Source organism: Microcaecilia unicolor, chromosome 7 (genome assembly GCF_901765095.1).
Source record: "Microcaecilia unicolor chromosome 7, aMicUni1.1, whole genome shotgun sequence".
In the NCBI taxonomy this organism is placed as follows: Eukaryota; Metazoa; Chordata; class Amphibia; order Gymnophiona; family Siphonopidae; genus Microcaecilia; species Microcaecilia unicolor.
The window spans coordinates 35,439,349-35,451,553 of NC_044037.1; the positions used below are offsets into that span (position 1 = coordinate 35,439,349).

The 12,205-nt window shown below is 41.0% G+C and overlaps 1 protein-coding gene across 1 annotated transcript in view; it reads right to left on the reverse strand.

Moving 5' to 3' along the window:
- FMR1 (fragile X mental retardation 1) overlaps window positions 1–12,205 on the reverse strand; it is a 107,080-nt gene that overhangs the window by 71,529 nt on the left and 23,346 nt on the right. Inside the window, exons 2-3 of the mRNA XM_030209423.1 lie at window positions 7,676–7,728; window positions 1,225–1,318 (exon numbers count right to left, since the gene is read on the reverse strand). Of these exons, the coding sequence (XP_030065283.1) occupies window positions 1,225–1,318; window positions 7,676–7,728 (147 nt within the window). The remainder of the gene's footprint in view (window positions 1–1,224; window positions 1,319–7,675; window positions 7,729–12,205) is intronic.

The window sequence follows — 12,205 nt, forward strand, 5'->3', positions numbered from 1 at the left end:
CAAAACATTTCTGGTGCAAGAAGGGGTGATACTTCTCGAAATTTTCAAGCTGCTACGAATGTAACTGATTTCCTAGAAAGTTCTATGGAGGTCATAACTGAGAGAACCACATTGCTTGTTACATTTGCTCTGCAAACACATCGTAATAATATCCTGAGACTTTATTTTCGCCATATGAACTCCACTTTTCTTGGGTCAAAAATACAGATTTTTCCAAGGATACCCAGAGAAGAAGAAAAGTTTTCCTGTTGTTGAAAGAAAGAGTTCTCCGTTTAGGTGGAACTTTTCAATTGAGGTTTCCCTGTAAATGTCTTATTACTATCAATTCCATATCATATATTTTCTTTGACCCAGAAAAACTTCAAGAATTTATTTCCTCTAAAGAATAATGTTGTAATAGGCACTGTACTATGCGCTATTCGGCTGCGATTTACCGCCATCTCTCTCTGTTCACTTAAATCGACTATTCTTTGATTTTACAGTTATTTTCCTAGATCTTGGATCATAATTTGTGGTCAATATAATGTTGGAATTTTCTTTATTTTTATCTTGATCGATTTAAGTTGTAGTGCATAATTGAATGAAGCATAAAAAAACTAAAAAAAAAAAAAAACAGGTATCAATGGTACAGTACTTGCATGATTCAGATCCTACCTATCAGGCAGGCAACAATCCATAATGTTTAGCAGCAATTCATCACCACCATGGACACTGACCTGTGGGGTACCACAAGGATCGATACTGTCACCTATTCTGGTCAATATTTACCTCAAGCCACCCTGGCACATACTCTCATTCTCACACACACACTCGCACCCAGTCTCACTCTCTCTCTCTCTGTCACACACACTCACACAAACATACACACTCCGAGGGAAACCTTGCTAGCGCCCGTTTCCTTTAAAACAGAAACGGGCCTTTTTTTTACTAGTAATAAATAAATAATAAAGTCTTTTTTTTCCCTATCACTATTTCCTAGGGATACGTACAGAAAAAAAATGTTTGCTTTCAGGTTATTTTCAGGCTTTTCCTAATTTTCAGAGTCTTCCCCCCCCTCCCCAATTCATTTCACACAGTGATTTTAATAAAATGTTTTAAAAACATTAGAACATCAAAATAAGCATTAAATTGATTTAGCACACAGTACATGTTTTAAAATGTGTGCTAATGAAGGCACATCTCTATTATTTGCACAAGAAAGATTAGATAAAATGTATGACTTACCTCTACTTCATCACTTTCACTTATATCTTTACTATAACCTGAAGGTGGTGGGAATCGCACATCATGGAATGGTATCTGTCTCTCTGGTTGCCAGCTGGAGACAAAATGAATATTAAATGATGCCCGTTTAAGGAAAATACTACAGGGACAGAAAGTAACAAAACTCAAAGCTCTATATACAAGAACCACTTAAAAATATCTTTAAGGGGAAAATATAAAACCACACGCCCAACATGATAATTACTTTACAGTTTCTTTTTTTTTACATTTTCCTATTAGAACTTAATAATAATAAAGGATTATCTTTCATACCAACACCACGTTACAATGCTTTGAACACAAGAATAGATTTATTTAGACTCACAAGAAAATTACGTATTTTGGAGTTTTTTTCTAATAAGAACACATTCACTACAGAGAGTTCTATAATTAGAAAGAATAGTACATGGGTACCTCATGTTCAAGTAAACCCGATGATTCTAGCTTTTGAAAGGATGGTCCTAAAAGATATAGATGTTGTAGAAAAAATGGAAACTATTCCATATCACAATATTACTAAGGAAGAGAGGAAAGCTATTGAAGAATTAAGGAATGATAACAGTATAGTCATCAAACAAGCAGACAAGGGGGGAGCAGTAGTGATAATGGAAAAAGAACAATATATTAATGAAGTTAAGAAACAACTAAGTGAAAAAGGTTTTTATTTACCACTACCAAGGGACCCAACATCAGCTTTGAAATCGAAAATTGACTCACTTATTTCTCTGGGATCACGAGCAGGATTTTTGACACCAAGGGAAGTCGAATTTTTGAAAGTAGATCACCCACGGATACCTGTGATTTATATATTACCCAAGATACACAAATCTCTGAAGGATCCTTCAGGCAGACCTATTGTTTCAGGGATAGGCTCTCTGTTGGAACCTCTTTCAAAATTCACAGACATGTTCCTCCGACCTTTGATTCCCCTCATTCCTTCCTACGTCAGGGACTCAACACATATTAATATACTTGATGAGATAAAAGTTACCAACAATAATATATTATTAGTTACATTTGATGTTGAATCCCTATACACTAACATCCCGCAAGATGAAGCCTTGTTAGTGATTAAGCAAGCACTGGTTCATAGGACTATGTTTAGAAGAGTACCTACCGAATTTATCATGCAATTGATTACATTAGCCCTAAAAGAAAATGTTTTTGTTTTTGAAGGCCAATATTATAAACAGGTGAAAGGGACAGCTATGGGGGCAACGGTAGCCCCCTCTGTAGCCAATCTTTATATGGCATATTTTGAAGAGAAATATATACGTATAATAGACATATCATGGTATGGAGGAGATTTATTGATGACATTTTGGTGATATGGGAAGGAGATGAATCATTATTAAAAGAGTTCTTTGAATGGTTGAATAAAAGGGATAAAAATTTGAAGTTTCAAATGAATTATAGCAGAAAGGAGATACCTTTTCTAGATATATTAATTCAATTTAGATATGGTAAATTTGTGACGACATTATATAGAAAACCCACAGACCGAAATAAATTGTTACAATATGGTAGCTGTCATAGCCATCCACTGAAGCATAACCTGCCCTATACTCAGTTTTTGAGAGTAAAGAAACTGTGTTCAAATAATGACGAATGCAGAAAACAAATGAAGGTAATGGCTAACAGATTTATACAAAGAGGGTACCCAAGGAAATATATTGAAGAAGGGCTGTTTAGAATGTCACAGAAACAAAGAAATGATCTCCTCCATACTACTATTGATTTGAAAAAGAAAAAAGAAGATAAGATTGTATGTACATTATATTATGACCACGTCATCTGATTTAATTAAAATATTTAGGAAGCATTGGTCATTGATACAGAGTATTCCATACTTTTCTGATAAAGAATTATTAATAGCATTGGGTACTGCTTTTATCTTGGTTTGAATAAATATATATGTGTATCGGTCTACTTTTTATAACAGACTCCTATTAGAACTTAAACATAAAACAATTAGTAAGTTATCTATATGAAATGCTACATTAATACCACAAACCCCCATCACAATAACCCAACTGTGGTCAACAAAACAAGAGACCAGGAGATGAATATATAAACATAAGTCACTCAGGGGTTCTTTTGCAAAGCTGCGGTAAAAAGTGGCCTGTGGTACTGTAGGTGCGTCTTTTTGGCACGCGCTGGGCCACTTTTTACCACAGCTGGGAAAAAGGCCAATTTTTTATGGGCTGGGAAATGGGCACGTGAAAAATTAAAACTAGTGTGCACCTATTTACTGCCTGAGCCCTTATCACCAGCCACTGACCTAGCAATAAGGGCGCACATGCCAATATGGTCACACTGCCAATTAAAGGCGGAAACGCCCTTTGTGGTAGAAAATAGAAAAATATTTTCTACCACAGGATTCGACATTTGCCAAATACTGAAATGCTGCTCGGCGAATGTTACCCCCACGGTAGTGCCGATTTGGGCCGTGATACCTGCACATTAGCCCTCCCATGGTTTTGTAAAAGGGTCCCTCACTTTGGGTCTGAGTTATTAAGCTCCCCCCCCCCCCCCCCCCAAACCCCCATCATACCAGACACTGAAAAAGTCTGAGTCTGGCCTGTGTCATCTACAAAAATATTATTCTTACATCCCACCAGGATTCAAGGCAGAATATAATCAATAATTTGAATTCCAATGGAATGATGGCACTACAAGGATTTCTTTTTCTCAACAGCCTTAACTTTACAAGGCTCAACAAATCAAGAACAGGGGCTCAAGTTTATGTCTCCACGGTACACCACCACTCAGACTTCTACATCTCCAAACGTCTCTGAGCACTGAAGGCAGCACATAATTAAAATCATTTCTAAGCCAATGTATGCACATCACAAAGCATGTTGTACCCAAGGCAACGACACAGTTGTTTTAACACGTAGGATTTAGCTGTCTCACTCAATGCATAATAAATCAAATATTGCAGAGAAAAATAAAAACTATGAACCCCCACCCCCCATCCTTCTAGACATCCAAAACACATGAAAACTCCTAGCCGATTAGGACAAAGATGGAGAAAACAAGTCTCTAATCCTAAAAGCGTGATAGTCAAGAACGCAACAAACTCAATGCCCATTGAAGCAAAATGACACAGAGATCAAGTTACAACAACTTAAGAAATGCAAATGGTTCCTAGAAATCCAAAGAACAGAGTTAATTCCTTATAACAGGTGTTCTCCATGGATGCCAAGATATAAATCCTAACAAATTGCCAACGTCTACCCTATGAAACATTTTCCATATTCAAAAATAGCAGAAAATGTGGACAGAGTAATATATGCACTTAACTTAGGCTATGGCATAATGCTCCTGTGGGAATTCTGTGCAAAATATTTGAAAATTCTGGCACAATATTTAAAAAGTTTGCATTATGTGTAGAGTTTTTGAACAGAATGTCCCCATCATAAAGCCTGAAAATTAGAGCAGTACCAAATAGCATATGTTACTATTTAGCTGAATATGAAAAAAAAAAAAAATATATATATATACAGTGCAATCTGCTTTAGTGCAAGGATCTGGGACCAAAGAAATACATGCAGTTAACCAGAGCATGCACTTAACAGTTGTGACCCAAAGAAGCTTCACATCTAATAAACGTATGTACAGTACTGTTTATTATAAGTATAGTATACAGTCTCCGTTAACTGACGTTAGGCTTACTTGAAGTAATCAGTCATAGTTCTCTGTACACTCTTGTGTCTGCGAGTTCCATAGACTACATCTGCCAGACGGTAAAAACTGTCACAGCACTGACATCCAGTGGCCTCCAGATAACTGTGTTGAGACTCTCCAGCGCTCTCGCAAACAAAAGTAACAGGAGGTTGTTGAATTTCGTCAGCATGTGCCTCGCTGCTCATTTCATCATCTGTTTCATCATCAGCCGTTGTCTGTGTGTAGGCGCAAATCTGGACATCAGTGCTGTCGTCAGCTGTTTGTAGATCGTAATCCAACAGCTAAGTAGTGATGAAACTCGTCAGTAACACTGGCTGGGATGTCAATAGCCTGTTCATCTGATGTGTTTGCAACAGCTGCATCTGTTTCGTCCCTCTCAACATCCCTAACAAAGCTTGCCCGCTTGTAGCAGTTCACAATCGTTGCCTGTGTAACATGATTCCAGGCTTCTTTCTGCATATGTAGGGAATCCAACAGTGATAGATTAAGAGCCAGTTCAACAGTATGTTTATCCTTGCCAGTCTGGTTATCCATAACGCTCATCAGATGACATAGCACAAGAGCCCGATAATGTTGTTTGAAATTGGCTATTATGCCCTGATCCATAGGTTGGATCAGAGCCATTGTGTTTTGCTGGCAGGAAGACCACCTTGACATTAGACAGCCTGACATCATCACTGTGTGCAGCACAATTATCACAAAGCAACAAAATCTGACAATTTTGTGCCCGCATTCTAGTGTAACTTCTTTAGCTACTGCTTCCAAATTTCCCCAGTCATCCATGAATTTGCGTTAGCCTCGTATGACACAGAAAGTCGCTTAACATTCTTGAAGCAACGGGGCTGTTTGCTCTTTCCAATGATGAGTGGTTCCAACTTCTCACTCCCATCCATACTGCAGCAAAGGAGGATCGTCAGTCAGTACTTCGACGTTTTACTTCCTGTAGTTTCGGCTTGTTTGAATGCAAGTGTTCCATCAGGAATCGCTCATCAGTAGAGTCCATTTTCGTCAGCATTGAAAATGTCAAGAGGTGCAAACTCGTTCAAGATGGTAGGAAGAACTGAAACAACCTCATTTTCTGCACCAAAGTCATCAGCATCTTGTTTTTCACCATGCTGTTCCTCTCCTTCCATCTTTCCAACCATCCAACAGTGGCTTTGAATTCAGTTAGTCCAAGACTTTCAGCTAGCTGATTAGCTTTCTCCATAAGCAGTGGACCACTGACAGGAACTGTCTGTTTCTGACATGAGAAAACCACCAAAAAAGAGCATCTTCTACCTCCTCAGCTTTTCCCGCCCGTTTTCGTTTCTGGTGTGGATTTGTACTGTTTTGCCAGTCTTCCAGAAGCTGGTCTTTCTGCTTCAAGATACGTGAAATTTGACTGGGATTGACACCATACTCTTTAGCAATATATGCTTGACTTAGTTTGTTTTCTAATTTTTTAAGAACTTCTATTCGTTCAGCCAGTGTTAAAGTCTTACAGTTGTGCGATGACTCCAGTGTACACTCTAACAACTTTCTTTCGCTTATTCTGCCTGTGGCAGTTAACCAACGAGATTTCAAATTTACCACCCCTTTGTCACGCGCCAATCAGCTTCCATATTCCGTGCGTGCGCTTATGTGGAGTCTTTCCTGCAGAGGAGCGGTCTTAAACCATTCATATAAGCGAATCTTGCACTTATCAGTGGTGTGCTAAACCAAAGTTTGTCCCCATAGATTGATGGCACCAAAAACGGGACCGAAGTACGGCATGCAGTTAAACAGAACATGCGCTTATCCAACGTGCACTTAAATGGAGTGCACTGTATATTCGGCCGAATACAAATGCCCAATACGAATAATGGGCATTGAACTTTAGCATAATAAAAGAAGCAACTATTCAGCCGAATACAAATAAACATTCGCGCAGAATCAAATCGAATAATTGGTAGAGCCCTACTGAAAATTCATCCTGTCTTTTCCCTTTTCAGGCTCCAGCCTTCTCCTCTGCTGGCTTAGAGTCAACTGTTTGTGTGAACCACAGGTGCCGCCCTACAGTCCCACAGTTCACATGAGCTGTCTAGTCTAAGAGAGGAGGATGAAGAGGACAAAATGACCTGATGTGCAGCAGTTCATATCCTCCTCCTTTTGCCACGCAATCTGTGCAAAAACTCTGCGCTGCGCAGTTGTGCAAAATTCCCCCAGGAATAGCATAAGCAGAACATATTGTCAGAGCTAGACAGCTCTTAAGGAAAGCCCACCTGGTCCTTATGAATTAAATGCCCTCTAACACCCTCTAGACAAGTAGCCAGTACTTTTGCATACACTTTATAATCTGTGTTCAGTAGAGAAACAGGGCTGTAATTTTGTACTTTGGTCACATCTCTCCCTGTCTTTCTGAGAACCAGTATGACCAAACCCCCCCCCCTCCCCCCCCCCCCCCAAAAAAAAAAAAAAAATTTAAGGTATCTGGCAGAATTGGTACCAATCGTTAAAAAGGCTGTTATGCTGTTTTGTTTTATTGCTGATTTTTAAAAATGTGTTTTTTGTAACCCTCCTAGGTGTATAAGGTTTTAAAAACAAATATATATAATTTAGAATTTTTAGCATATATTTTAAGACTGTCCCGTTTTGTCTAGTCTTTACAGCACACAGAGACAAGATTAATCTCATAATGGCACTGCCATGGACCAAGCTCAAGATGAGATCAAACAAACAGAAATTATGAAGTGTTAATACTTACTTGTTTTCAAATGTAACTGTTATCGAATCATCATGTACATCTTTTACAAATGCCTACAAGAGAACAAATCAAGTTTCGTTAAAATCTATAATATGTAAGAAACAGAAAATGAATATCAGCTTTATTTGATATAATCGCCAAGTCATTAAAACATCTATATTATTTTCATTTTTTATAGCTTGCAGAAAATTCACTATTTAGTGCTACTGATTTCATCTAGTCAAAGCACCTTTAGGGATATCTTTAGTTTGATTGGGACATTAGTTCTTACCTGCTAAGTTGCTTTCCTTTAGTCCCTCCGGACCGACCCAGAATGTGATTGATCGGTTGTGCATGCCTTCCAGCAGGTGGAGACTGAAAACTCTGACTCTAGAGAGCCAATAAGAACCCTGACTAACTAGAACTAGACTCTATCCTAATAGAACAGAAAAGGAAAAGAGGAGAACAATATTCTGTGCAACTGGGAAACTTGAATAGCCACCAAGGACATACTAACAATGAGCATGTGCCTGTTGCTTAATGTACTTGATAGAGAAAACATACTAACATACTTATTGCACATTTCTTCTATTTTTTTTATTGTTGTTGTTCCACCAGACCGGAGTCTTCAGAAAGCAGACCTTCTCCTAAATAATCTGCCCCTTCCAAAGAGGGCATCTCCTGATCTGGTTCTTAAACCAGATCCTCCTCAAGATCCCAGGCCGCCTGGGACGTTTTGCAGAGATCGCATGCCTCCAAGCACTCACCCAGAGAGGCTGAAAGAGGTCTTGACTTTTGTAACATGAAGGCCTTATACATCTGAAGAACAAACTCTGGAGGGAAACCTACCCCTCCCCCCCCCCCCCCCCAACAGTTCCAAGGGCATGGGTAAATCTAAGTTGGCCTGCTCTAGTGACTGGAGTGACAGAGCAGCAGGCCGTTCCTCTGGCACAGTTTGAGATAAAATGACAGCATTTCTCCCCACAACAGGAGCCTGCACCTTCACTTTACCACCCGAATCTTGGCGAACCGCGGACACCACAGAAGAAGCGGTGTGCAAAGGACCGGCCTCTGCTGATCTATAGTGGCACATTATTTAAACTCTGCTACCCATGAGTCCATGCCGCTGACAAACTGTACACCGGCAGAGTTTCTCTGCCATGGTGCTGCATTTAAAGTGCTGGAACGGCTTTTTTTTTTTTTTTTTTAAACAGACACATGCCATCGAACCAAAATTAGCAAAACAAGAACGTCGCGGACACAGAGCTGCCCTGCTCGTTCACACCTCACTTCAAGTGGCTGCCTCTCCCAAAGACTTAAAACTCTGTTCCTTCGAAGAGTTTGAGGCAGGCTATCAACCCATAGCCGTGCAGAGCACAGCTGTGCAGGAAGATCACAGGAGGAGGGACCCAGTCACCAGAGTTTGACACCCTGAGGCTTAGGGAGACCCCTGCAGGCCTCAGCCTCCAGAAACTGCAAGAGACACCGGAGAATAGAATAATTAGTCAAAGGGAAAAAAACGCTGTAAAGGTACTCCCTACTCCAAACAACCTATAAGTTATTAAAAACCAGCAGAAAAAGAAGAGTAGAGAGAAAGAGATTGAAGGGCTCACCACTTTCCACCTGCCGGAGACTGAGAATACAGAGTCTAGATCTAGTTATCCAGGGCTCTTATTGGCTCTCTCTAGAGTCAGAGTTTTCAGACTCCACTTGCTGAAAGGCGTGCACAACCATTATTATATTCTGGGCTGGTCCAGAGAGTCGCTAAGGAATAAAGAGATTAATTTTTTTTTTAACTAACAATAGGAATCAAGATACTACAGAAGCTTGAAAAACTGTAGAACAATACAGTGGAGTCAGTGAATGCTTAATTTCCATTTGCCAAGAGAATGTCCATCAATGTAGATACTATTTATGTACATGCAACAACAGATGCAGAAGAGCTGAAATTGGCTTGTACTTGTCCATAGAACTGATCCACTACGATGATGACAGAACATGCAAATAAGATATACTGATTGTCATGGGCTACTGGAATGCAAAAGCTGGGAACAAAGAAGGTCAAGTAGTTGATAAATATGGACTCAACAGACATGAAGCTGAAGAATGTTTGATAGAATTCTGCAAAACTAATAATCTGTTCATTTTAATTCCAGCAACAAAAGCGGGAACTGTACACGACACTACCCAATAGATTGAATAAAAATCAAATTTGCTTATATCTGTGGAATCAGCAATATCAACAAAGAAAACCTAGAGTCAACTGTAGTACAGATTACCATCTACTATTAGTATGTAAACTCAGTCTAAAGTTGAGAAAGAGCAAACCATTAATGAACAAAGCAAAATAACAGACCCAGACAAGACTCAAGTGCAAAGATGCACCTCTGAATACAAAGATTTGACTTGTCCAAACAATTATATTTTCAATAATGTCAAATGGAGGCAAAAGTTGGACAATGAAGAAGCAAAACAGGAAGACAATTGATGCCTTTGAATTATGGTGCTGGAGAAAAATACTGCATATATTAAGGACTGCCTGAAAAATAAATTAATTGGTAATGAAGGAATCAATACGTTTTCCTTGGAAGCAGAAATGACAAGATTTCAACCTTCATACTCGGATACACCATGTAAAGAGAAAGCATTAGAAAACAAACAAAACAAACAAAAACACATGCTTGGTTAAGTTTGAAGTTCAACACAAAAGAAGAAAACCAGCAATGTGGGTGTATGCCATTTTCATTTAGAAGAAAGGAAAAATTATGTCTTACCTCATAATTTTCTTTAGCCAGCTAAACTAAAGCGAATGCTACATACCTGTAGAAGGTATTCTCCGAGGACAGCAGGCTGATTGTTCTCACTGATGGGTTGACGTCCTCGGCAGCCCCCTCCATCGGAAAGTTTACTAGCAAAGGCCTTTGCTAGTCCTCGCGCGCCCATGCGCACCGCGCATGCGCGGCCGTCTTCCCGCCCGAAACCGGCTCGAGCCGGCCAGTCCAGTATGTAGCAAGACAATACACTTCAAGGGAAGACTCAACTCCAAAGGGGAGGCGGGCGGGTTTGTGAGAACAATCAGCCTGCTGTCCTCGGAGAATACCTTCTACAGGTATGTAGCATTCGCTTTCTCCGAGGACAAGCAGGCTGCTTGTTCTCACTGATGGGGTATCCCTAGCCCCCAGGCTCACTCAAAACAACAACCATGGTCAATTGGGCCTCGCAACGGCGAGGACAAACTGAGATTGACCTAAAAAATTTACCAACTAACTGAGAGTGCAGCCTGGAACAGAACAAACAGGGCCCTCGGGGGGTGGAGTTGGATCCTAAAGCCCAAACAGGTTCTGAAGAACTGACTGCCCGAACCGACTGTCGCGTCGGGTATCCTGCTGCAGGCAGTAATGAGATGTGAATGTGTGGACAGATGACCACGTCGCAGCTTTGCAAATGTCTTCAATGGAGGCTGACTTCAAGTGGGCCACCGACGCAGCCATGGCTCTAACATTATGAGCCGTGACATGACCCTCAAGAGCCAGCCCCGCCTGGGCGTAAGTGAAGGAAATGCAATCTGCTAGCCAATTGGATAAGGTGCGTTTCCCTACAGCCACTCCCCTCCTATTGGGATCAAAAGAAACAAACAATTGGGCGGACTGTCTGTGGGGCTGTGTCCGCTCCAGGTAGAAGGCCAATGCTCTCTTGCAGTCCAATGTGTGCAGCTGACGTTCAGCAGGGCAGGAATGAGGACGGGGAAAGAATGTTGGCAAGACAATTGACTGGTTCAGATGGAACTCCGACACGACCTTTGGCAGGAACTTAGGGTGAGTGCAAAGGACTACTCTGTTATGATGAAATTTGGTGTAAGGAGCCTGGGCTACCAGGGCCTGAAGCTCACTGACTCTACGAGCTGAAGTAACTGCCACCAAGAAAATGACCTTCCAAGTCAAGTACTTTAGATGGCAGGAATTCAGTGGCTCGAAAGGAGGTTTCATCAGCTGGGTGAGAACGACATTGAGATCCCATGACACTGTAGGAGGCTTGACAGGGGGCTTTGACAAAAGCAAGCCTCTCATGAAGCGAACAACTAAAGGCTGTCCTGAGATCGGCTTACCTTCCACATGATAATGGTAAGCACTGATTGCACTAAGGTGAACCCTTACAGAGTTGGTCTTGAGACCAGACTCAGACAAGTGCAGAAGGTATTCAAGCAGGGTCTGTGTAGGACAAGAGCGAGGATCTAGGGCCTTGCTGTCACACCAGACGGCAAACCTCCTCCAATGGAAGAAGTAACTTCTCTTAGTGGAATCTTTCCTGGAAGCAAGCAAGATGCGGGAGACACCCTCTGACAGACCCAAAGAGGCAAAGTCTACGCCCTCAACATCCAGGCCGTAAGAGCCAGCGACTGGAGGCTGGGATGCAGAAGTGCCCCTTCGTCCTGTGTGATGAGGGTCGGAAAACACTCCAATCTCCACGGTTCTTCGGAGGACAACTCCAGAAGAAGAGGGAACCAGATCTGACGCGGCCAAAAAGGAGCAATCAGAATCATGGTGCCTTGGT